General features: G+C 42.0%; 2 protein-coding genes across 4 annotated transcripts in view; one reads left to right on the forward strand and one right to left on the reverse strand.

Annotated features, from left to right (window-relative positions):
- The window catches only part of SEC63 (SEC63 homolog, protein translocation regulator), a 32,345-nt gene extending 18,974 nt beyond the window's left edge, over positions 1-13,371 (reverse strand). Inside the window, exons 1-3 of the mRNA XM_083608347.1 lie at positions 12,939-13,371; positions 3,013-3,112; positions 287-401 (exon numbers count right to left, since the gene is read on the reverse strand). Coding sequence (XP_083464473.1) covers positions 287-401; positions 3,013-3,112; positions 12,939-13,062 — 339 coding nt within the window. The 5' untranslated portion in view covers positions 13,063-13,371. The remainder of the gene's footprint in view (positions 1-286; positions 402-3,012; positions 3,113-12,938) is intronic.
- An 86-nt stretch (positions 13,372-13,457) lies between these two features.
- On the forward strand, positions 13,458-25,761 carry LOC310760249 (uncharacterized protein). Of its 3 annotated transcripts, none has more exons than XM_083608459.1 (5): positions 13,458-13,594; positions 16,349-16,459; positions 17,796-17,877; positions 18,938-19,149; positions 25,643-25,761. In XM_083608459.1, exons 1-5 carry the CDS (start codon positions 13,582-13,584, stop codon positions 25,678-25,680), a joined length of 456 nt encoding a protein of 151 aa, XP_083464585.1. In that variant the 5' UTR covers positions 13,458-13,581; the 3' UTR covers positions 25,681-25,761. The 3 variants fall into 3 exon arrangements, 2 of the variants coding, with proteins under 2 accessions (XP_083464585.1, XP_083464586.1); XM_083608460.1 differs by having other exon boundaries at positions 25,681-25,761; XR_014546846.1 differs by lacking the exon at positions 25,643-25,761 and having other exon boundaries at positions 13,458-17,877; positions 19,021-19,563.
- The last annotated feature ends 1,196 nt before the right edge of the window (positions 25,762-26,957 follow it).

The following is a 26,957-nucleotide window of genomic DNA, read 5'->3' on the forward strand; positions in this document are numbered from 1 at the left end:
ATTTTATTGATAAGTATAACTTACAGAGCACTTTGAATAGTGAATCTTGTTTGAAAACATATATACGTAATTACAGGGGGTTTAAATGTGAAAGTTGTGCCCCATATTATTATTTTTTTATAAAATTTTATAAACTGCTTAATCAGAAAAAATAACTAAGGTGTATATGGTATTATTACATTTAGGCAGTTGAGCATGTTCAACCTTCCCATTATTCTATTCTGTACATGTACATTTATGTCAAACTGAATTAAAACTGTATTAAATAGTAAAGGATATTACTTACTGGGTCTAAATTTAATACTTCATATGGATTGTATTCTTGATATTCTCTGTCTGTTTTGGAAACTTTGTAAGCAAGAAACAAAAACAGTGCCCATCCAGCAAGCAGAACTATTTTCCTGTTGAATTTGAAAGATTAAAGTAAGAATTTCAGACATGTATGCAACCAATTTCTATGAATATGTTGGGAAAAGACAGTATCACAGACAAAAATCCCAATGGCCAAAAACCCAGAGCTATTCCCTCTCATTGGAACAGAATAATACCACCAATGCAAACTGAATAAGCATTCCCCAGAATTTTACACATCTCTCTTCATTTCTAAGTTATTAATTCCTATTCCTTTCATTGTGGAGGAATGCCCATCATAGGGCATGTGATTCCTCTCTGTAGCACTCTATAAAAAGGGAACACAAACATGGAAGGGTTTTGTGTGTGAGGCACTGAAGCGGATGACCAAGTGGAAGCTTCTATATAAGTTGTCTTGCCAAGAAGGTGAAACCAATGTGGATTTCTCAGTACAGTGCTACCTCGGGTTAAGTACTTAATTCGTTCCGGAGATCCGTTCTTTTTTTTCTTTTTTTTGAAATAATTTTTATTAACAGGCCAATCACATTACATTATCCAAATCACATTAATTCCAAAATAAAAAGGCAAATTTTAAATTTTGTTGGGGGTACCCATACATCAAGCTCCGAACGAGTCCAAACATCACTTATATTGCTGCTTTAATTAAACAATTCTATCCAGTTCAATCCAGATAGTCCTTTATTACTTTCTTCATCTTCTTGTTGTTATCGTATATTCCTTTCTTTGCGATATCTGATAATCTTCACAAGCAGATTAAAGACAGGCATCCTCTGTGTGGGTTTTGTGTTCTCCAAAAATCATATCACTCAGGGACATCCGCCATTCCACGCTTCCATAAAAAATTATTCTTCGGTATGTCCTTTAATTATCTCAGGCTTGCCAAATATTTCAGGAGGCTCTGTCAGGTTAAAATCACATTCCTTCTCATTCCAATAATCCTGATTCTCCTCCCCCTGTCTTAGCGAGCCTGTCTTAGCGAGACGCCATTTTACACTGCGTCATAAAAATTTCCTCCGTTCTCATTGTTTACCATTCATCTCTTTAGCTATAATCCACTCCACACAGTTCTTGAATTCCTGCTTGTGGTTAGTAAAACGCAACGATCTTATTTCTTTCTGGGGTGGAGGGTTATTAATATCACATAGTGCAAAGAAAAAAAAGTTTTTCCTCCACCCCCCCCCCTCATTCCAAACATACAGTCTCTTAATGGTGATTCATCAGAAGATTTACTTATCCGTCCGTCACTCCCGGTCACAGATATCCATTAATCAGCAGTCTTATCTCTCGAGCGTTGCTTGATGTATGTGCTTCAGCTTCATTCCAATCGTATGTTTCCAATTATAATTCCGAGCTGAAGCTAACCTGCGCGCGCTGATTGGAATCGGCGTCAGGAAGAGCTGACCTCATCGAGGGCTCGTGCCAAGTGACCGGCACCCCCATCTCTCAGATCCGGGGGTGCATTGTGGACACCGCTGGCAAGGCAGCCCCCCCATCTCCTTGGGGGGGTAGGAAGACTGCATACTTCCCATAGCAGCCTCTTAATTACCTCGTATGGGTCAGAGAGATGTTATTGTTGGCCATCTTCCAATGCGCCACCTGGTGGCCCCCCCCCCCGGAGATCCGTTCTTAAACTGAAACTGTTCTTAACCTGAAGCACCACTTTAGCTAATGGGGCCTCCTGCTACTGCTGCACTGCTGGAGCACGATTTCTGTTCTCATCCTGAAGCAAAGTTCTTAACCTGAAGCACTATTTCTGGGTTAGCGGAGTCTGTAACCTGAAGCGTATGTAACCTGAAGCATATGTAACCCGAGGTACCACTGTACATGCCTTCATATAGGTGTGGGGAACCTTTAGCACTCCAGGTGTTGCTGAACTACAACTCCCACCAGCCCCAGCAAGCAGAGCCAATAGTCAAGGGTAAGAGTTGTAGTTCAGCAACATCTGGAGGTCAAAGGCTCCGCACACCTGCCTTAACAGAACAGTGATGTAAATTCATTCAAACCAATTAATTCATATTTCTTATCTTAAGGAAACCCTTTCCACACACACTCATCTGCCAAGAAATCTATGGTGTCCATGGAACCCCATGCATCACAAAAGACCGTAGGATTGTTCTGCATTGCATTCCAAGTCCATGTAAAGTATCAGGCCTACTGGGCCTCACCATAATTTCACATAATTAATTTCACCTAAGATACACCCAACACCTCCCTGTGTCTAGACTTCTAAAGATAAGATCAATAGTGATGGGTAACTCATCCTTCAGTGAAGTTTGTCTGCTACTTATGTTCACATTGAAGAACCCCCAATAAACTTCTTAAGAACCCCAGAACACAGTTTAAAATCAGGAGCACAATTGCTTAGTAAAGTTGCAGATCCAAACCATTCACTTTGGATTCCCAATGGAATCCTTCCATGATGTGTTGTTCAACCTTTGATCTTCTTTATAGTTTCTTTATAGCTTCTTTATAGTTATGATCCCGTCAGTCCACCCACAAGTCTACTAAGACCTATGGGTGTAATGCAAATGATCGTCCGGCATCATACTACAGAAAGCCACATTACATTTTCAACTGAAAAGTAACATTGCATTAACTACAATAACAGAACAGAAATTCTAGATAATAAACGATACTTACTTTATGGTGGGAATTATATTCTGCTGGGGTTTTAACAACCGTAATCGATACCACAGGCATCTTCCATACACTTTTCTTAAATTCTTTAAGCGAATTTGCTCTGTGAAGGAAAAAGATCGTTTTAAATTTTGGTAGTAGCAAAACAAGTAGTGACTTGGATTTCTTGAATCTGCTCAAACCTTAAAATAAAAATAAATAAATTATAATTTAACTATAAAGACTAAGATTTCAACTCTTTCATAGGCACTTATTTGCACACCATATAAATATTAATTAACAGTTTACCATGAATGTGCAAATAGCTCCTGCTTCACCCTTCTTCTAGAATGAGTGGGGATTACCAAACCAAGATCCTCAGTTTAGCATTACTTCCAGACTGCGGGTTAAGGTTTCCTCAAACAAGCCATTACATGAAGACAAGGGTTTGCTGTTGGGCAAAACAGACTGCAATTGCCCATTTGGACATAAGACTAAGACAAACACCCATTTTTGCTGGTGGAGGAGTGAAGCGAGAGTGATCTCTACATTCACAGTAAACCAATAGCTATTGCTTGCTGCTACATATAAACTGGGCCATAGTATCATCTTCAATTACAGGTTCACACAAAAGAAGATACAATAGACAACTACAATGTGTCCATATAGTTACATACTGCAACAGTCTAAATAAATTATCCATTTACTTATCAAAAGGAGAAGCACAACCTGAAGTCTTCTCCTTGAGTGATATTAAACATATAAATTAAAGCAAAATATGCAATTTGATATAATGAACCAGATATTTTATAGATACAGTATGAACCTCAGAGGTGAAAAGGTTGTTCATGCTTATATATTATGCAAACCTATGTCCTCCATTATGTAAATCAACTCAGTTGTCTTGCAGTTATGTTTTAAAGAGGTTTTGCTTGGATGTCACAATAGAAATGCTTGAATAAGCAAAATTTAAATAGGCTTTCAAATCTCAAACTGAATTAATTTACACAAAGCATTGTAAAGTCAAGGCAACTTGTTTCTTATCTTAAAATGCAGAAATATTTGTAAAATGCAGAAAAATGCAAGATAAATACCCTTATTAAAGTGAAATTTTAACTATGCATGTTAAGGACTGTGCTTAAATATTTTCCAACCCTCTGCAATAGAAGTGTTGTAGATCCAACTTTCAACATTAATTCTGGCACTGCAATTCTACATGCATGTGCAACATCCAAGCATTTAAATAGAGCCTTAGAACCAAAGAACTCTAGTTGTAATGCCATCTTGATAATAATAAAGGTAAAAGAACTGAGCTGAGGTGTGTTTCTTTCCATCCTAAGTTGTCCCCCTTTTATTCTGCTTTGGCATTACATGTAAAGGGCAGTCTTCTAGCCTGGTCCCTTTTAGCTCTAACTAACGGCACTGCTATCATTATGCTGATAATTCCCACTATCTCTTTGATCCAGCAAGTAATTATAAATGGTGCTTAAGTAAAGTTAAGTCTGCTTTAGTCTTGACTTTTATGCAGCCTGACATTTAACACATGTATTTGATAGGCATTCTGCCTGAAGCCACACTGCTTTCCTTTAGGAGTAAGGGAGCAAGTTCTCTCTTTATCTAAGGCAGGCAGGTCCAACAGGTAGATCGTGATCTACCGGTAGATCACTGGACATCTGCAGTAGATCACTGGCTCCCCACAAGAAGCTGAACAAATGTGGCTCCCCTAAAAAAACCTTTTACCTCCTCCCTGAAAAAACTTAACAACTTTGACCCAAACCCCAAAAAAGGGAGTAAATCACTGCCAGTTTTTAACTCTGTGAGTAGATCGCACTCTCTTGGGAGTTGGCCACTCCTGATCTAAGGTATCCCAGTTTCTACACTTCCCACACTCTCCTGGCCATGGAAATAGAATTAATCAAAATATTAGCTTTGCTTTTAAGGGAGGTTAAGAGGTACCATTCCCAATCATTTGGTCACAATCATACATGTGTGTTCTTGGTAAATCTCGGGAGTGGAACAAGTGCAGTCTCTCTACTTAAATTGCACATTCCTCTTTAATTATTTTGAAAGCGATAACATACTATTCTTTACCACTGTTTCAAGATGCAAATAGGTTCTTGAAACTAAAAAAAAAATGTTTATCTTTCCAACTCATTTATTACTGTTGTGCGTCACTGGTTAAGAACATGATGGCTTGTTTTCGCTCTTCCATTACACAGTGGGCTAAATTGCAGTAAGTAATACAAACAAACCAAGAAGCATATGCACAGTTTTTTTAAAAGCACTTAATGATACTTGACATTAGAACTTTGAATTTTAAGTCTATTTTCTGTAAGGAATGTGCTAAATAATTTATTCAAGTAATCTGCAAAGACATAAATGCCTTCATACAAGCATGGACCAAAACTTTGGGAAACACTGGAATCCAACAAAAAGCTCTACATTTTTATGCTGCATGGGTTCAAATGTTAATTGAACAGTTGATGTTCTCCAAACACTGTGAGCAGCTTTCAGATTCGAGACAAAAAAATGTGATGTGCAACTAGGGATAGATGAAACTGTCGATTTTGGTTGCTCCCAGGTCATCATTTTTCCAATCTCAAGTTCAGTTCTCCACATTTTAATTTTTTTTAAGCCTCATGGAAATTCATCAGCATTTTTGTGTGCACTTCTACTGATATATACATTTGTACTCAATTCTGCCCAATACAGACATTTTTGGAAAGCAATGTTCCCCAGTATGATGAATTTATATATGTTATTTTCAGCAATAAGTGCAGTTTTGTGCATATTTTACCTTGACTGGAGATGTATGGATTAGGTGGATTTAAATGCAAACTGAATCCCATCCATATATACAACTAGTAAATCAGTCAAATTCATAGGAAGTATGTGAGCTTCCATGGAACACTCATCGAGCTGAACCAAAATTGTAGCTTGAACCTATGATTTGGTTCAAGTATAGAAGACGCTACAGTTTAAGGAAACAGAAAGCAGATCCACTGAGATCATCCTAGATTTTTCACAAGTCAAATGTGTACACTCTTAGAATTCGTTGCTAACTGTAGCAGCTGCTTCCTGCAATTATCAAGTACATGTTCTTGAAGAAAGTACCAACATAATCACACCATACCGACCAAGAACAGATATTTTTGTGACATGCTCAGTAGATCTGTTCAAGTATGTTTAAGAGCGCTCTTATTTTAGTAAACACACACACAAACTTGACACAATTTACACTTTTATTTCAAATACAAGGTCAAATTAACTGGCAGAAAGCTCAGGGCTTGTGATTTCTCAAGAAGTGTGTAAAAATGAAGCTGCATGTTTACAGGACTTTTAAGGATGCAATTTTAAATATGCATACAGAGAAGCAAGTCCCATTGAAATTAGTTAGAGTTACTTCCAAGTAAACAAATGCCGTTTTAAAAAAGTAGCTCAGATCCATACTAAAGCCCCATTGTTTAAGACAGTGATGGCCAAACTTGGCCCTCCAGCTGCTTTGGGACTACAACTCCCATCATCCCTAGCTGACAGGACCAGTGGTCAGGGATAATGGGAATTGTAGTCCCAAAACAGCTGAAGGGCCAAGTTTGGCGATCACTGGTTTAAGAGTACTAAACTAATGTTCTGTCATACCACAAGCACCTACATACACCTAGCAAAAGCAGGAAGACAAACTAACCCATGGTAATTTACATAAATATTGTGGTGCAACTATTCAGTCTTGCTTCATAGAAAACGCAAAACCATATCAGCTAAATAACTGCTCATAAACCAACCAACCTTGTCTTACAACATAATCCTATGCATGCTTATGCAGAAATGAGACACACTATGTTCAATGAGTCTTAAGTAAGGTGACTGGCAGAGAGATAAAACTTGAATGTGATAAGATTTTGCTTTGTGTAATAATGATGTTTTTAATGTATTTACCCAAAATTCCCCCTCACCACTAGTTCCTCGAAATATGCTTTGATGAGTTAGGGGACATTCTGCTATTCATTCATTCCACCAAACGGACAATACTGGATACCACCCAATATAAACACATAAAATAAAACATTAAGATTTATTGTCTGCAGCCATCCCCCACCAGCATGAATATAGATGTGCAAGTTTGCATACTAAGGAGCAGCCAGAAGTCAGCTTGTTTGTACTTTTGTCATCTGAACACCTGCTTCTCAATACACCTCTTACACACACACACACACACACACACACACACACACTGACGTTCATAATCACCTTAAGTCAAGGTTAATCAGAATTTACTATTTTTCATGATCAAATGGTTTTCCAGCAACTCTACACAGTAAAGATTTTTACTGCGGTGGATGTAATGATTTATACTCAAATGATAACATGAATATTTTTAGAATAGTCCTACACAATATGTTAAAACTCTGAGATCTAAATAATCAGACAGGCATCGAGCTATCAAATGAACATTTACTGCTCAGTGCCAAGATAGCTTGGTTCTCTAGAAATACTGTAAACTCAGCCCAACAAGGCCCCATTATCATTCCCCAAGCAGTGCAATATTCTATGGAACTTAAACCAAAACAGTAAAATAAGTAATTATACATTCTGCTCCTGATATAGATGGATGGCAAGTTGAACTGCATGTTAATTTTCCATCATTAGAAGCGATGTAAGAATTTGAAGTGAACCACCACCTGAAGGGTGCTGAATTCAACAGGCTTAACGCCACAGCCATTTTGACAACACCTATTAAAAAAAAGAAACAAGGAGTACCATTTCACATTCTTCTGTGTGCACATATCATAGTGCAAAAGTTATAACATTTAAAGATTGTTAAAAAATGCAGCACCTCATTTTTGGACACCTTAAGACATTGTTCCCTATTAAACTGAAACCCTGTGATATATGACTAGGTCTAATACACATTAGAAGTTAAAATAACTCTACAAAATTGGATTGCAGTAAAGGTATACCAAAAGACACTGATACATAATGTTTGCCTGCCTACCTACCAGCAACGTATCTGCCTTAATTTGTGTTTCTCTCTGTCCCCCAAAATTAAACTTTGATTGTCACGGGGGTGGGGTAATTCACCCACCACAGATGAGAAGCTATTTAGAAGCTGTCTGCAACCATTAATCAAATGCATCAATGTTGTGCATCTGCAACATTAGAAGCAGGAAGGCTGTGATCCTAACCCCACCAACTGGGAGTAAGCTCTATTGAATTCAATAGAACTTACTTCAGAGTTAAGACGGCGAAGACTGCACTGTAAAGCACCAACATAAACAACTTAAGACAGTGGTGTGCAGTAAGATTTCCTCTCCTAAAACTGGAACTTCTCACTCTTTCCTCCCTCCTGTAACTTGCACTCTCCAAGTCTGTTCAACCCTGCTGCTGCAAGAGTATGATACAGCCCAGTATTCTTGCTGTTCATAGTCTTCCAAGGGCCAGTCATGCAATTCACACCACCAACCTATGTCACATTTCATCATTCTGAACTGCAATCTGAGAAAAACGAAATGTTAACAGATCTATAGACACACATATATACAAAACAAGAATAAAGAGAGCATCAGCAACACTGCTCTTTATCTTTATTACATGATGGATAGAAGTGCATCCTCTGTGCAATGGTGAAAACAATCTAAAGGAAACATTTTAGACAACCACATGATTGTGCAGCTTGTGGCCAACGGCTGAAGCGCAAGGTGCACCACCTGCAAAGCAAGTTCCAGCAACGGCACAAATTGCAACATTTTCCTAAAACCAGAGGGCGCCAGGAAGCTTTACCCCATCAGTTGTATAACCTCTTTCCCCATCACATTTTTGAAAATTTTGTCCCTAAAGCCCATTTGCATATACTATTCAAAACGGCATAAATTATACATGCTGGCTTATTTAATGACCCTTTCAACCTCCAAATGTGCAATGTAGTCTGTTCCTAATATTTGGAAAATTAGGCTAGCTGCAGCTATGCTAAACAGTATACACCACTGAGCAATGTGAAGTGTTTCCACAACACACAAACACACACAGGCTTTACAAGCATTGTGTGACAAAGCGAAGAAAACCCTGACACCAGCATGGCATGGCAGAGGTGGAAACAAGCAGCAATACCAGATGGCATGCCAAGTCCCCAGAAAGTGCCTAACTCTGGAACACCATGTTTGGCAGAACGACGTGTATTTCTTCTTCCAATTGCCACTTTTAATTTACAAGCAGCAACGTTGTTCAACAGCTGCTTCCACATACAGAATTTTAAGTAGCTAAATAAGATTTTAGACAGAGGTCTGATTTTGATGCAACACTAGGCTGTGCTTATATGTCATGTGAAAAAGCCCCTGGTTCATGCACTACTACTTGCATGTCCACGAGCTTGGCCCAAAGGAAAAGACCAAAATCATTCACTTTACTTTTTAACCACAGTATAGTGCTACATCTGAACCAGACACACTGTAATTATTCTTAACCGTGGTTTATGTCAACTTCAAACCATGATTTATGAAGCTGGCTTGTTTCAAATAAACTAGCATTAAGATAAGCCAAAGTTTAGGGTTCACACACAAAATTAAATAGTGGTTCATTGAAAGTGGAACCAAAACTTCCAGTCTTCTCCTTGCAGATGTGCAAGAAAAGGGGAGAGTGAGAAACTCACAAGTCCAAGTACTGTGGTACCTCTGGTTGCGGACACCATCCGTTCTGGGGTGCCGTTCACACCCTGAAAAGTCCACAACCAGAGTGGTGCTTCTGCACATGCGTGAACTGCAAGAGAGCACTTCTGCGCATGTGCAAACTGCACAGAATGCTTCTGCGCATGTGGTGAAACCCAGAAGTAAACACTTCTGTGTCTGCCGCATTCTTAACCCAAAAAAATGCAACATGAAGCGTTTGCAAGAAGAGGTATGACTGTAATGTAATTTGGTGTTATGTCTGACCAAGGCCATAGACTAGGCATAGGCAAACTAGGACCTCCAGATGTTTTGGGACTACAGCTCCCATCATCCCTAGCTAACAGGACCAGTGGTCAGGGATGATGGGAACTGCAGTCTCAAAACATCTGGAGGGCCAAGTTTGCCTATGCCTGCCATAGATTAAGTCCTATCTTATAAAGCAAATGTTTTATTGTGATATATGGATGACCGAAGGCAGGCTTTTAGTTTAACTTACCTGTTTGCCAATGAGTTGAAAGTCTGTCAGTTTGTTTGTAACACAATAATTACCGTATTTTTCGCCCTATAGGATGCACTTTTTCCCCTCCAAAAATGAAGGGGAAATGTGTGTGCATCCTATGGGGCGAATGCAGCCTTTCGCTGAAGCCTGGAGAGCGAGGGAGGTCGGTGCGGACCGACCCCTCTCGCTCTCCAGGCTTCAGGAAGCTATCCGCTAGCCGTGGGAGACGCAGCTCTCCCACGGCTAGCGGAGAGCTTGCCTGCACCCAGAAGCTTGGGGCGCGCTGAGCTCAGCACGCCCCAAGCTTGGGGCTTCGCGCAGCGCTCCGCTAGCCGTGGGAGAGCCGCGCGACTCCCACGGCTAGCGGATAGCAGCCTGTTCTGGGGGCTGGGGTCGGGGGAAGCTCGGGCTTCCCCCGCCCCAGCCCCGCACCTGGGGGGGGGGAATAATTTTTTTTCTTTATTTCCCCCCAAAAAAACTACGTGCGTCCTATCGGCCGGTGCGTCCTATGGGGCGAAAAATACGGTACTCCACTAGGAATTCAGAATAAAGTTCATGGCACAATCTGGTAACTCAAACATCAACTCAAGTCCTGCACTAGTTTTCAAACATACCGTTTACCTTGAAGTCTCAGGTATCAGAATTAAAAAGTTGGCGTGAACACTCAGGGCAACATTCTGTTTTTCAAAAATGAACTCTGCCTCAACCTCCAGACCTACTTTAAAAGAGAGAGAACTATTGCCCAGTACAGCCATAACAAACCACAATTCACTGTTGCATGTGGGACAACAATGGTTACTTTTCCCCAGTAAAGGACTATGAAACTAAATGAAAAGAGGATGTTAAAGCAGGTTCTAATTCAGAGCCAGTCAGAAACAGAAAATTATTCAGAATTCCTTGGCAGTATCTCTTTCTTTTCAGGAAAAGGTTGGCTAGGAATCCGGCAAAGATGCTTTAGATATATGCATCACCAGCCACATATCAGGAAACTAGACAGCTTCAATCTAGCTTCAGGATCCCATTAGACTAATGATTTCAGATGATGCTAAGGGATGAAGAAAAAAATAGCCATAAAATCCAGGAAGACAGATTCAAAACTTAGGACATGTCATTCTTAGAGTGTATTGTATTGCTTAACATAGTACAATGGTGTATTGTATGGAAGAATGCCACATAAGACAGGGATGGTTGCAAATACAGTTTCCCTCATTTTGGGACTTTTGCAATAATGCATTGGGTCAAATGAAAACTGTCTGCCCAGTTCTGCTATCAGTTCTTTTATCAACTTGTATCCTGTAGGAAACACTTATTATTTTAGGTGTTCTGTGTCCTAACAGATATTCTATTAGAATATCAGGTTAATTAACTTTTAAAATGTGTGCACAAATGACATGAAGATCAAAATACGTGTTATTGGCTTTAGGATCAGCCATTGCTGACATCTGTAAACAGCTACTTTAGATACTGACATAAGGTGTTGCAGCACCTTAACAAAAAAATTCAGCTGAGCAAAGAGGCTTCTGAAGTGCAAGATGTTACAAAATGATTCCCTACTTATTTCTGCCTATTTATTAATAGAACCAAGTAACAAAGTTGGTTTTTTGGCTGGTTAGTCTTTTAAACCTCCATGACTTCACAACCTCTGTAACAAGGGTTGCAACAAGGGATGCTCAGTATCTATGAGATACTATTATTTGCTGGCTGGTTTGCTGCAAAGGTCAGGAGCAGGTTTCTCCTCCTATCTAGCTTCAGAAAAACTCACAGCCTCTCAAACTTTCCAACAATGTTTGCATCCTTGTCCATAATGACATATGTTCTAAATACTGAGAAGCAGCAAACATTCCCCAATAGTCGTCTAGGAGCCTGGAAATTAAAACTACAAAGTCGAATGGGGTGTGGAGTACAGTGTACTAACTACCAAGTTCTCAAGTGAAGATTCGTTTTAGGCTAAAAGCTACACCGAAACAGAGCTTGATACAAACCGATTTATTCTGAAGCACTCACTGAAATGATAGGGATCGTTACTTCACATCTTTATCACGCTACAAGCTACTACAACTTCCTCCCAAGGCAGCTTCACAGTGCACAGGCAAAGAAGCCATGTAATGAAGATTGCTTGGCCCTTATCTCTGTCATGCTCACAATCAGGAAGAAAAAAGTCTTCCCTTTCAACATGAAAGCTCCTAACCCACTTAAACAGAGCAGTCCGTGATATCTTCCCCAGATAGATCAAGCACTGAATATAGGACTCTGATCTGGAGTATACAGTCAGTGAGTGCATCCAGCGAAGTCAACGAGGGCTGCCTGCTCCACGTTTACGTAAGCCTTAGGCTTTCATTCCACGCGTTAATATTGTCTTCCTTTCACACGTGACACCCCAAACGCACCTGATGTGCATTTGCAGGTCCTGCAACATGAAAACCTGCAAGCCAAAAACACCTACACTGATATGTTCCTTTTTAAAATAAATAAATACCCCACTCTTCTTCTAGGATTCCTCTGCCCACTTCCAGAGGCTCGACCCAAACAGCTGGAGGAAAAGAGAGCCTCGACTGGCAGCCCTTTCAGGAGTGTGGCAGCGGCGTGAGACCGGCAGCGTCTTCCCAGCAGCTCGGCTGAAGGAGCTCGGGGAGGGAGAGCGCGAAGCCCCTCGAGGGGGAGCTGCGGGGCGGGAGGTGGGCTTCCCGGGACCCGCCAGAGAAGAGGGACGGGGCTCGCCACCCACACGCGGCGGCGCCAGGCCCACCGCGGCCGGAGGAGCTGGAGCGGCTTCGCCCTCGCCTACTACTCACCCGAGTGCTGGTCCCGAGGCCACAGGTAGTAGGTGGCGGGGATGACGATGAGGGCCACGAAGCTGGTGAGGAAGTAGAAGAAGGTGTTGCCGCTGTCATCGTACTGGAACTGCTGCCCCGCCATGGCCGCTCACACGCCCCGCCCCCCTCGGCTCTCCTCTCCCGGCGCTCGCCGCTCGCCTCCAGCCAGCGCCAGGCGAAGCAGCGGCCGCTCCGGGGATCCCGCGAGAACAGGAGCAGCGCCCGCCTGCCTGCCTGCCCCACCCACTGGCTTCTGGAGCGCGTCCGCCCGCTTCGCCCCCCCGCCCCCCACCACCTCTTCCTCTCGCTCTCCCACTTCGGCCCCCAGCAGCGCCAGCGCTAGCAGAGGAGGGAGACGTGTCGCTGCGCAGGCGCCATCGCCACCGTTGTGACGTCGGGCACGCGCTTCCGGTTCCTGGGCCCCGGTCGCCCCGGATTGGCTGAGCGGGGAGTCCTTCCCCCCTCCCCCAGCGGGTTGCGGGGAGGAGGAGAGAGGAAGCCTGAACTACCAGAAACATTCGGGTGGAGGGGGTGGCACTCAAAGGAGGGAGAGGCTGTGCGAACGTTTTTCTTTTGTTTTTCAGTCTTTTCCCCCCTCTTTGCTACGACTTATTTGCAACGCATGTGTGATCTTGGTTTGTGTGTTTTGTTGTTCCTGCGGCTTGTAAACCGCCTTGGGGGCAATATAGGAAGGCGGCATACAAATTAAAAATGAAATGGGGCGGGTGGGAATGCAATGAGGGTCTCTTTCAAGTCTGCGCCGGCAGCTGGCGAACTTTGCCTCCTTCTGTCGCTCTTTGACTCCAGAGAACTCTTATTAGGAACTTTTTAAAAAATGGAGAAGACGTTTCTGATCATACTTATCCGTTCAGAAAGCATATAAAAAATGCAACAGTGTATTTTGAATTATTTTAGTGGACCAGATGATAACAGCTGTATCTCCTGGTTTTTCCCCAATCTAGCCCCTTTTACTATGTGTGTGGGTTTGTCACAATAGCTTCTAAACACCCCTTTCCCCCCAGTAATGGCTATTCTATTCTACTGCTTGCAGCCTTCATCAGTGGGCAAACTTTGATAGAAGGTATCTGCCCCTAATTAGTACTCCCCACCTTCCATTACATTTTTGAGCAAGCACACGTGTATTTTTGTACCTGTACAAAAGGAAAAAAGGGACATGGGTGATGCTGTGGGTTAAACCACAGAGCCTAGGACTTGCCAATCAGAAGGTCGGCGGTTTGAATCCCCGTGACGGGGTGAGCTCCCGTTGCTCGGTCCGTGCTCCTGCCAACCTAGCAGTTCGAAAGCATGTCAAAGTGCAAGTAGATAAATAGGTACCGCTCCGGTGGGAAGGTAAATGGTGTTTCCGTGTGCTGCTCTGGTTTGCTAGAAGCGGCTTAGTCATGCTGGCCACATAATCCGGAAGCTGTACGCTGGCTCCCTCGGCCAATAAAGCGAGATGAGCGCCGCAACCCCAGAGTCGGTCACGACTGAACCTAATGGTCAGGGGTCCCTTTACCTTTACCTTTACAAAAGCAAAAAAAGTGTGCACCTACAGTACATCAAGATTTGCTTGGGACCCCGCTGCAGCACTTCTGAAACAAGAAAACCTCAGTCCAGTGTGCTTCCAATTCTGCTCAGCAGCCAAGTCTTATTTCAGTAGGGAAAGTACAATTCAATATAATGGGAAATTGAAAACACCCGTAACTTTCACAGGTCTAGATGAAATTTGCAGGCATATTAGCCTTTCTGGAATAGATAACATGCATCAAATTTCTCTCAATGGCCAACCAGATGCCCGTGGGAAACCTGCAAGCAGGACCTGGGTACAAAAGCGTTTTCCCTATTTGTGATTTCCAGTATTCAGAGGCATACTGCTGCTCACCATGGAAGGAGAGCATAGCAATGGAGGCTAGTAGCCATTGGTAGCCTTATATACTCCATGAATTTGTCCAATCCTCTTTTGAAGCCATCCAAGCTGGGGGCCATCACTGCCTGCTGTGGGAGCAAGTTCCATCCTGGCCACTGTGAGAACAGGATGCTGGACTAGATGGGACACTGGCCTGTTCAGCAGACTCTTCTTATGTTCTTTCAAACCCAAGGTTTCATTTCTAATCGGTAACCACCAATTTAGACCCTAATAGCATATATGTAATATTAGCTTTGTGATTGTACAGTGGTACCTCGGGTTAAGTACTTAATTCGTTCTGGAGGTCCATTCTTAACCTGAAACCGTTCTTAACCTGAAGCACCACTTTAGCTAATGGGGCCTCCTGCTGCTGCCGCACCGCCGGAGCCTGATTTCTGTTCTTATCCTGAAGCAAAGTTCTTAACCTGAAGCACAATTTCTGGGTTAGCAGAGTCTGTAACCTGAAGCGTATGTAACCTGAGGTACCACTGTATATATTTTTAAGTATGGCTCCATTGAGAGTGGGAGGGAGATGATTTAGTACTGATCCTTAAAAGGAACTGAGGTGATACTAGTGTTTCTTCATCTGTTTGTTGGGGAGTTCACACTGCTTCCAAGTTGCAATGCAGCAAGCTTCCTTGGCTGTTTGACCTCTTTGACAACAGATGGAAACAGAATATAGAGCTGGATTTTTTTAAAGCATTTATTTGTCCTTGTATACTTTAATATAGCTACAACAGCATTTACAGTGTTAAACGTGTGGGAGGAAAATAATGAGATCTGTAACCCACGTGCAGGTAATTAACAAAAGAATATAAAGTATCATCCACTGCTCCCCCTCCCCCGGAAACCTGCTGTTTACCACTTAATTGGAACAACATTAAACAGTTTTTCTGCAGATTGACATTTGTTCTGATTCAGCGGTAAACAGTAGGTTTTCCCAGGGGAAATGGTGGGACAAACAAAAAACTTGGACTTGTGCCTAGAAAGCATGGACAAGCGCAAGTGTGGACAAGCCCTAACAGCAAAAGAGGGGTAGCACAAAGAATCAACAAAAAACAGAAGGCTGATATCAAAACCAGAACTCCAAATAGTACTCATCTATTGTCTGTATACTGCCCAACACACTTCAATAACAACCTTCATTAAGGACAAATTCCATATTGTGCAGTGCAATCCCGTGCATTTTTACTGTGTGGAGTGACCAAGTATGTTAGGCATTGCAGCTTTTTCTGGTATCTCAGCGGAACAGACTACAGATTAAGATGTGTGAAACACCTGTAGTAAGTCAGCTACAGTCCTCAACATTATAATGTGCTGCAAGCATAAAGAATGTTACTGAACCACATGGGGCAATTTGAGTGTTACAATAGTGAGTGCATTTGACTATCAAATAAAGCTCACTCCAGTCTTATGGCTACTTATTGTGTTCATGGCAAAGGTGAAATTTGAACCTGGTACTTTTCTTATTCTTGTCTCTTAGCTACTATGTACAATCACTCCTATGAAATCCTGCAGCCCCAGCCGGCATGGTCAGGAATGGCAGGAGTTGTAGTGCAGCAACTTATGGAGGACCCCTGGTTCCCCAGCCATGGTCTGTATTCAAAAAATTAAATATCAAACCAACTGGGGGTGTTTCTATAGCTAGCATTGTTTAATATTTCTGAACTGGAATTTAACAACGCGGTGAATTTGGAAGGGATCTGCAGAAAAGTAAATTGCATCTTGTTGGACATTTGAGAGGCCTAGCTGGTGACATTTGCTTACAGGCATTGGAAAGCAAAGCTGCCAACAGAACAATGAAAGGTGAGCAAGCAAAGTGTTTTGATAAACAGATGAGATTCACCACCAAATGTAGCACAAAAGGATTATCTAACCACAAAGACATTTACAAAGGATCATATAAAATGAGTATCTGTATTTGCCAACCTCCCATTGTGCAGAAGTCAAAAGGAAAAGATGGAAAACGGGAGGCCAGATTGTCAGGACTACCAAATCCAGGTCAAACCTGTATAGCTTACAGCAAAATCTGGAGCTAGAAGAACAGGTAGGAACAGGAAGCATAGACTGAAACAAGCAAAGCTCAAGCCAGGCTGCATAGCAATTGTTTTACACAGATAATTTTATTCCTCCTTTTAAGGGTGTTGCGTAAACAGGAATATTCATTCAATAATAGCTCTGTACCATAGCATAACATCACAACAATGAGCCTAGACACCCTCCAGGTTCCTGTGTTTCTTCACCTCCCACTCTTTATCTCCTGTGGCCATAAATACTCACTTCCATTTCCAATTAACCGCAAAATGCCATGTCATCCAGAGCTGGTCAAACTGGCTAATTTAACCATTGTTAGTGGAAACAAGCCAGTTTCTAACAATAGATTATGAAGTTGGTTGGTTTTCACTAACCATGGTGAATATTAACTCCAATTTAGGGATCAGATGACTTGCTAAACTGCTGTCAATTTAAAATTCCCTCCGTTACAGCCATACTGGGGGAGGAAGAGGAGAGTGCACAAGCTCAACAAGGGGGTAGGCTCATTTTTGCAATGATAAAGGTGAGTCTTCTGTCTGGTTTAGTCTTCTGTCCAAACAATGTCCTTGAAAGGGAACTTCTGTGAACAATCAGAATAGGTTTTCAGAACCAAAGCTGGAGCAGGAGGTCTTCCATGGACAAAAGGTACGTGATTGTAGTCCTGATTTCAGAATGCATCACTGTCACCTTGCTAAAGTAATATATGGTGAGGTAAAAAGGAAGAAAGCATGCTGGCTCCCAGGGCCGTCAACTCTTAGCTTTCTTTAAAATAGAATAAAAAGTTCAATCAGAAAATTGTGAAGAAAGTAAAGAGCACAAAATGTGGAAGCAGCTCCAAGACTTCAATACTTGGCAGCGTGCAGCATTGCTAAGGATGTTTATTCACTGTTTCTAAGCAATCAGAAATGTTGACCACTCAGGAGGAGGCCCTCCCAGAACAGCAGAAAGAGGACAAGCTAGATGGAAGAGGATACTGGGGTGAGTTTGTTTAAGCATTTTGCCCCTATATGCATTATTTCATTCACTCAACAAGTGTGCTGCCTTTACAAAATGAAACACAGTTGGCTGGCTTTAGTATGTTTTATTGAAAAGTAATTCCTTGAAATAAATGAGACTTCATCCCTGCTTAGAAAAAACGATGCTATTGCACACCTGCACACTCAGGTTTTCCATGTCTCCCACCCAACCACTACTAGGCTGTTCATCATCACTGGGCTGTTATTTTAATACTGTGTAGTTGCCATAAACAAAAGTATAAAATCCAAAATCCAAATGCCTTATAGCTGCAGCAAGTTAGAATTCCTATAGACTAGAACACAGATAGCTTTTTTTGTTTAAAACATATTGTGTGCATGCTTTGCTGAGAGTTGTGACATTGTACATAAATGTTATTTGTTGTTGTATATTTGTATCTTGATATTTCTCCCATGAGCTCAAGGCTGTGTGCATTGTCCTCCTCTTCCCACTTTTATCTTGATAGCAGCCATGTGAAAATTCAGACACCAAAGTGGGTAGGGAGCCTTAAGAGCCTAATTCATAAAACTCTTTGAATCTGCACCTGTGCCTGCTGAGGAGGCTTGCTAACAAAATAGGGGAAGGGACTCCCTGATATTGCTTGCTGGAAAGGAATAAGGTTTGGAAGAGGTGCTCCTCCATCACCTCTGTTGGTAGGGAAACCTATACCTCTACAGAGGTCCCTGCTGCACCCACAAGAACGTTTAGGGCCCCAATTGGGGTGTTCTGCTAAAAATCCAAGAGAAAGCACACCAACCACAATGTTGTGCCCTTCTCAGCACAAACAAACAGGGCTTGAGATGTGGCAGTAGATTCTGCATGTTCACCGACTTGGGATTCTTCTCTTAGTCTTCTTCTAATAAAAACCAGAGAGTGAGTGTGAAAAGGATAGACAGGTGGCATGAATAATAGTCCAGGGAGAAAATGTGGGTTATCTATGAAAAGACATTCCGTATCATTTAATTTGCTCCACTGAAATTGACAATTGATTTGCCTGACCTTTTCCCCCCCAATTTCTCCAAAGTACAGAGAGAGTGAGAGAGAGGAGGAAATTGGCATCAATGAAATTGACAAGACTTTCCCTTGACCTTGTCACCTTCCCAGCAGGAGGGGATGACGGAAATGGCAATGGGGCATGCAGTGCAGAAGAAATGCGAGCGAGGCATTGTTCAAGCTGTCTCCAACCACAGCATGATGGAATTGCATCCATGGCCGCTGAGGCAGTATCCGAGGTGGGTAAGTCATGAATGCTTTCTCCCACATAGCTAGAGGGGTGGTTGTAGCATTGAAAGCGAGAAGAACTCATGAGCTGCAATTACCTGAAGTGGAGGAAGAACATTTGAGCGCTCATTGAAGTGAATGAAAATGTGTGTGTAACTTCTACCTAAGTCGGCAGCTTTGGTTTCAGGGCCCTCACTAAACAACAGCTCCAAAGCTGCTAGAAGTTGTGCAGAGTTCTCTGGAATTGCATGTGATCAGCAGATGGCACTCTAACTACACTAAACCTAAAGCTTCCTTTGTCGTAGCTCTTGTCAGCTAGGTCAAATTGCATGTTGCCCAAGTATGGTGCATCTAGGTTGTACAGGGAAGAATATTATCCTTTCCAATAGATTTAGGAGAAGAGCAAACGGTTCCACCTAGACAGGTTTGGATGACACATGCTTCACTATAATAATAATAAAAATTTATTATTTATACCCCACCCATCTGGCTGGGTTTACCCAGCCACTCTGGGCGGCTTCCAACAAAATTTTAAAATACAATAGTATAGAAAGAAAAGACAGAGTAGCTCTTTGTGAGCCCTCTAGAAACACCTGTAACTAGGTGAAACAGAGTCAATCGAAACATCACTCTTTTTGGCATAGGTGAGCAGTGGTTTTTTCATCCCTGATAAAACAATTTGTAAAATCAGCTTTCATGCATATACCCTTAAACAGTGCTTTTTTTCTTTAAAAAAATTGTTTAGGGGTACTCTTATTTTGACTCAAGAAAATCACCATTTTATAGTTCAAATCGGGGAAAATACAGTAAATGGACAAAAGTACAAAGATTCACAAAATGTTTAGGGGTATCCGTACCTTTACCTTTACCTTACCTTATCCCATTTCCAAAATCCAGTAACAAGCAGATCTGTTTAACTTTGCCTTATGTACATGATCTCATATGAGGGCCAATCTATGCAGTAAGAAAACTCATGTGAGAAAGCTTTCCTAGGACTTTACCCCTTCAGGCTGCTGAGTGTTGGTGGGTGCATTTTAATGCTACTAGATTGGGGGCTTTAGCAAATATAAAACTAGCCTATCTTGGAGAAAACAAGAATGAACCCTTGACGTGCTAGATGCCTATGGAGAGCAGGAGTGGAGAACATTTACTGGCCGATGGCTCAAATCCTTATCCCCACACCCCAGTAGACCAAATTTGACAAGTAGGTGGGAAAGCGCAGCACAGGGCTCTTTGATAACCCTTTTGCAAACAGCTCCACACACCTGAACCTCCATGCCTGTTCCCAAGCAGGAGAACTGGGGCATATAGCCAAAGTGAGCTGGATTTGACCAGCGCTCAGCTGGTGAGTAGGGGTTAAATTCTGCTGCTTTGGCTGCACATACCACATGCTACTCTCATCTGCTAATGATGAGTCACACCACCCTCAAGAAACTATGGAAGAATTTAGCTTCCCCTGTGAGAAAGTTAGTGAAATTCTGCCTGCCCCCCAATTTGTCTACCCACAACTAGGGTAGAGTTTTTAGAGGCCACTTAACTACCACAGAGCCTAGGACTTGTTGATCAGAAGGTCAGCAGTTCGAATCCCCTGCTCCTGCCAACCTAGCAGTTCGAAAGCACGTCAAAGTGCAAGTAGATAAATAGGTACCGCTCCGGCGGGAAGGTAAATGGCGTTTCCATGCGCTGCTCTGGTTCACCTGAAGTGGCTTAGTCATGCTGGCCATATGACCTGGAAGCTGTACGTCGGCTCCCTCGGCCAGTAAAGCAAGATGAGCACCGCAACCCCAGAGCCGGTCACGACTGGACCTAATGGTCAGGGGTCCCTTTACCTTTACCTTTAACCTACAGCTTTCTAAGATTCAGTTGTTTTGAGTTGGTCAGTTTGTTGGCCTGACCGCTTTCATTGGCTTCATCAACTTCCACAGTGAAATGGGAAGATAAGGTCTTCTTCTTCTTTCTTCTTCTTTGGCAATCACTCGTAGCCAAGTAAGATTGTCTTCCATAAACACAGTTTTAACAATGTGCGGCTTTCTCCTGATTGAAGTGCAGAGTGTTTGAGGACCGGGACATTCACAGGGAAACCAAAATGCTTGTTTACAAAGCTATTGTACTACCAACCTTACTATATGCTTGTGAAACATGGACCACTTATAAATGCCATCTCCAACTCCTCAAAGATAAGGTATATCAGTTTGTATCCAAAGAAGTTGCCCCATACTCATGCAAGGATTGCCACTTATGCAGCAGAATGTCCACTCCTTCTTTGCCTGCACACACACACATCCCAAATCTGTCCTTGAAGTTACTCCAACCATCTGGAGCAGATTTGGAGGAGGTAGAGTCCAGGAAGAGGAAGAGCAAGAGTCCTTGCACAAATGGAAGAGCTTTGTCAGATAACAACACATTGGTTTTCTTAAGTAAGCTCATCTTCCCCTGGTATTGGTTCAGCAAGCCTGGAGCTTTCTGGATACTTCCAGGAACTTACAATGCATTTCTGCTTCATATTGTTCCACCATCCAAGAGATGTCTCTCTCTACCTTTGTGAGACTTATTCAAGAAGAGGGAGGGGGAAGGTTGTGCACTTTGAGAAGTGTGGGATTTACTGTTGCATTTCAAAGGAATTAGAACAGAGCAGCAATATTGTAAACAAGCACAATGAAAGCTGGAGAGGTCACTGCTGCATCTTTGGAAATTAACGAGGGTTGTGATTAATTCTAGCAACTGGGGCCCTAGGAATTATGAGGACAGGCACAACAAAGATGCAGTAAGTAGATTATCTGAAAAGCCTTTTTTTCTCAGTTCCCCTTGTTTATTTAAATTAGAAATTTTAAGCTAGCATCTTAAACATGGCCTAGCCTTTTATTATTATTTGGGGGCAGGGGAGGGTAAAGAAGTATATTTCAAAATGGAGTGATGCTGCAAGTCAAACAATGGGCATTCAGAAGCCTTTTACAGTGTGGATTTTGAAATTTGACCTTTTACATTGGGGAAGACAGAAGAGAATGGTTCACTAGCATATCCCAATTGGTCAGATGTTTCCCAAGCTGATTCTAAGCTAGCAGCACAAATTATCTTGGCTCAATCTTGCCTTTCCCTCTTGATTTAACATTTTCCAAAAAAAAAGGTTCTTCTTTCTCATTCTGATCATTTGGAATCACTATTGTGATTTTAAATATTGTAATGGCATACCATTTGCATATTTGATTCTCAGGTTTTATAAATAAATAAATATCAAAGTTTACTTTCCCCTGTGAGATTTGTCATTTAATGTGGCTAATAATTCAGTCTTGAATCAAGGTAGACAAAAGACAACCGATTCCATTTTTAATAGGGGATCCAGAGTTGGGATATAAAGTCACATGATTTACCAGTACCTTTGTGTATGTTGTTATTATTCTTACTGCTATTTATATTGATCAGTAGGATTTTCCATATGTGCGAAGAATCAATAGCCTTTTCTACATCTTACTACTGCTCATTCTTCTGGGCTAGATGCCAATATTGCTTTCGCTAGGTAGGGAAGTGATTTTGGTAGGTGGGTGGCGGTTGAGGGCTGGTTACAGGAACAGCAGCTATGAAGTGGTAGAAGGGATTGTGACTCCTGCCTCGCACAACCTCTTTTTTTCGTTCTTCTCTGCATATAACCATTACCAGTAATTGGAGGGTGGAGGGGCGACTAAAAATAAAACTCCTGCTGCAAAAGAGTGAACTTTGTGTGGGAAAGAGCAAGTGCTTTTTTGCAAAGCAGAAAAAAAAATTAAAATTCATACTGGAGGAAAAGAGCAAGCAAACTGATTCTCACAGACCTGGTCTTCTGTTCTCACATCACAACTATCCTTCTGCTACACAACATGCCCCCCCTCCCCCACTGGCTGTTCAAGATGGCTGAGTCATCCCAAGTTATTTGTCCTGCACCTGGGATGGGCAAAAAGTAGATGGGGTCTGTTTGGTACACCGCCGTGTAATTTACAGTAGCTCAGCCAGGGTTTCGGAGTCCCAATAGCAGCAGGAAAAAGCCTTCATCCCACACACACCCCACACAAAAATGGGAACACTAATTCAGATATGGATTCCTTTAAACTTGTATCGCAAAGCCTGTGTATGGTTCGTGAAGTATGGTCCATGCTTTTTTTCTGGGGGTACTCAGGGGTATGCAGTACCAGCGCCTTTTTTTCCTAGAAGAAAAGCACTGATAGATACATCCGGTGCTTTTTTTCTGGGGTGACGCAGGGGGACGCATACCCCTAAACATTTTGTGAATTTTTGTACTTTTGTCCTTTACTGTATTTATTTTTCCCAATTTGAACTATAAAATGGTGGTTTTCTTGAGTCAAAATGAGAGTACTCCTAAATATTTTTTTAGAAAAGTAACACTGGATACATCAGTTCCACTCCCTGAGCCACCAACTTGCTGGCTTTATCAAACACTGAACCAGTAATTTGCACCTGGCTCTGGTTGGTGGACCTCAGGTTTGTAGTAATGACAACACCCCAAACAGATCCTGCAAGATCGAAGTGGAACCACACCTTCCCTCAGCATGAAGGGGTGGTGGGCAGGGGTGAGGAAACCAAAAAGATCATGGCATGTCAGGTGCAGGCATCCCCATTCAGTCTCATACCACAAAAGTGACTATTTTGCGAGGTCTGCAATAGAACTACTGGTTTATGTCTAAGGTACCCTACCAATCAGAGTGGAGTTCGGCTTCCCCAAACCCCAACATTAGCAGTGCTGCTGCCCTGATAGCCTGCCCCACCCGCCAGCCCTTCTTGGACTTCAGCACTTCCCGACTCAACTGCCCAGTATCTAAGCCCTGACCCTGCGTGCATCCAAAATCCTCTCATTTCCCAAATCAACTTGGCTATTCATCTCCTTCCAACTACACTAATCATACCCTGCCATCCACGTTTCCTTCTCTACTGGTCATACCACCCACCGTTCCATCCCCTTCCTGCAAACATGGCCACAGTGGAAGGTCCAAATTCTGCTCTGCTTCGCCCCAACAGACTTCAATCTGCCCTCCTAAACTTTCTGTACTCCTCCATGGCATTTCCACAGCTGCTTTATAGGGAGAGGCTGAGGTATGTGGCACCAACCATTGTTCTGTAACCCTTTTTGCTTGGCTAACTGCCCTCACTTCCTAGTCCTGAAAATGGTGTAAATACTTCTGTGGGTTGAAGCAGGAAATCCACATGCTGCATCGCAGACCCTCCAAGTGCCCCTGTTTTCCAGGGACGTCCCTGATTTAGAGAAGCCGTCCCGGTTTCTGATTTGATCCCGGAATGCCCTGCTTTTCCTTAAGATGTCCCTATATTCATTGGAGAAATGTTGGAGAGTATGGAGTTATCCGACCCGAGCCATCTGAAGGCAATCCTGTAAAGGGAAGTTTTTTAATGTTTAATGTTTTATATATGGCTGCCCAGAGTGGCTTGGGCAACCCAGTAAGATGTGTGGGGTATAAATAGTAAAAGTATCATTATGGCAAAGGATGTCCCTATTTTCATTGGATAAATGTTTGGAGGGTATGGCATTGGGGACTCCAAGGCGCCTGATAAGTCTCCTGGGCCTCTTTAACAGCCCTGAAGCCTATTAACTCTTAAATATTAAGTGAAGCCAGCCAGCAGATGGCAGCAGGACACATTACAGTTGTTTTTAAAGAAATTGGTAGCTTCAGAACAACCTTTGCAGCAGGGGACACTAAGGGTCACTTCACAAATTAATTTCTCTCTTGCATAATGATGTTGTTATATCTTGTTCTGTATTTTTAGGGGGGGCAGCTTGTGCAAAATGTGCTGAATCTGAAGAAATAAAAACAAAGCAACCTGAAAGCATGGCTTAGCACCATTCCCAGTGTTTGGGAGTGGGGCAGGAAACATCTAAGCGCAGGACTTACCTCTTCATTCATTTAGGCTGAGAGAGCGATTTGCCCAGGAACACCCAATGAGTTTCTTGGCTGATAGGGGATCTGAACCCTGGGCTTCCAGGCCTTTGTCCAACACTCCATCCACTACAATAAACTGCTTGCACCTCCCACCATCCCTGATCATTGGGCATGCTGGCTAGGGCTGATGGTGGAGTCCAATAACTTCTGGAGGTCCACCCTTAATCTAAAAGGTAAATGGAAGTAGGAAGCATGTGAAGTAGAAGTTAGTAAGATACAGAGACCTCACACCAGTTGCTGATACTTCCAAAATGATGAAAAATAGTGGGACCTGCAAGGCAGCTTGTTTTTTAAATGTTATGTATGGTGCCTAGTAATATTAGAAATAAAGGAATGAGGAAAAGAGCCAGCAAGGAGGAAAGATACAGCAGTGTCGCTTGTATAGAGTATGAAAAAACCTGAAACTCAGAATGAACAGAACCACATAAAAATGGGGATTTTTTTTTAAAAAAAAGAAACTTTCTAGCACAGAGAAAATCAGTGCTATTTTAGAAAATACTCTAAAACCTGAAAAAAATACAATGCACGTACTTTTGTAAATCTAGAAAATCTTTAATTTTTTAAAAAAGAGGAACTCACCTTGAAAGCCTCCCTGGTTCTCTTATAGTGGCAATGGTGCCCACCTGAAAAGTGCTGGAGCATGAGTTTCAGCGAGTTCCAGGTGAAAAAAGCCCTGGAGATAGTTTATTGAAATATACTCGGAGCTGTGATGCAGTTCTCCAACCAGAAAAACTACATTCCAAAATGTCTGTTAGGAAAAAGTGCTCACAAACACAAAATATACATTTTTGAGAAAATAATATGCAAATATGCATTTTATTGGAGGAAATTGGTTGCAAAAATGTGTATATTTGAAGAAATATGCACTAAATGCATATTTTCATGATTACGTTTTTTGAAAAAATTTTCTTCTTTGGCAATCACTCATAACCGAGTAAGATTGTCTTCTATAAACACGGTTTTAACAATGAGTCCGTAAGTGACTGTGGAGGCCAATTCTGGATCCACACGTCCTTCCACAGTGGGAGCATTGGTTTCCAGGCAGGAGTTGATCACAGTGTGGATTTGCCAAGCATGCTTTCCTCTTAGCACATTCTCCCTTGCATCCTGAGTTTCAGTGTCTTCAAAGCCCATGACACCTTTGGTAAAGGCTGTTCTCCAACTGGAGCGCTCACAGGCCAGTGTTTCCCAGTTGTCAGTGTTTATACTACATTTTTTAAGATTTGCCTTGAGACAGTCTTTAAACCTCTTTTGTTGACCACCAGCATTACGCTTTCCATTGTAAAAATGGGTCAAACTGAAGAAAACTGGGGAAACGTGGGGGGGGGGGATGAGAAGCTGAGAGAAAATAAATTGACACACTCACACCATCTCTAAATCTTGATAACTAGTTTATTTAAACTAGTTTATTTAATGCATTTGAAAAGGATCCAAATTTACAGAAACAGTCAATATTATTGTTTTAAGCCATTCTTCAATGACTGCTGTGTTGTTTTAAACCATGCACAAAGCAGAGGTGTGTACCGAGGTCTCCACAATATATATATATATATTGCTTGTGGCTACCCTGAATAGTTTAAATCATTCCAGCAGATTTATAATACTTGGATTTTTTGTCAGATTTGATTTATCGAGGTGTAACTAACTACATGTCAAATTCCAAAGTAATCACTGAAGATGACGGATTTGCTAAGGAGGCGAAAAGCAGTCTCCCTCTTTTCTTTCCTCAAAAGATTAAATAACTGACACAGGATCCAAGACGTAAGACAGGCATATATTAAATGGTGAATTCTTGCAGCCAATTTCTAAAGACCCTGTTCAAAATACTGGTATCTGATGGAAATGTTGACAATACTCTTAATGTGAGCAACGTCAAGGGGACAC

Source organism: Podarcis filfolensis (assembly GCF_964270895.1).
Source record: "Podarcis filfolensis genome assembly, chromosome: 3".
NCBI classification, from domain to species: Eukaryota; Metazoa; Chordata; class Lepidosauria; order Squamata; family Lacertidae; genus Podarcis; species Podarcis filfolensis.

Coding starts and splice junctions, on each gene's coding strand:
- LOC310760249 (XM_083608459.1), top strand. Junction 16,460..17,795: donor CCCCTGGTTCCCCAGCCATG/GTCTGTATTCAA, acceptor ACTGTTTCTAAG/CAATCAGAAATGTTGACCAC. Junction 17,878..18,937: donor AGATGGAAGAGGATACTGGG/GTGAGTTTGTTT, acceptor ATTTCTCCAAAG/TACAGAGAGAGTGAGAGAGA.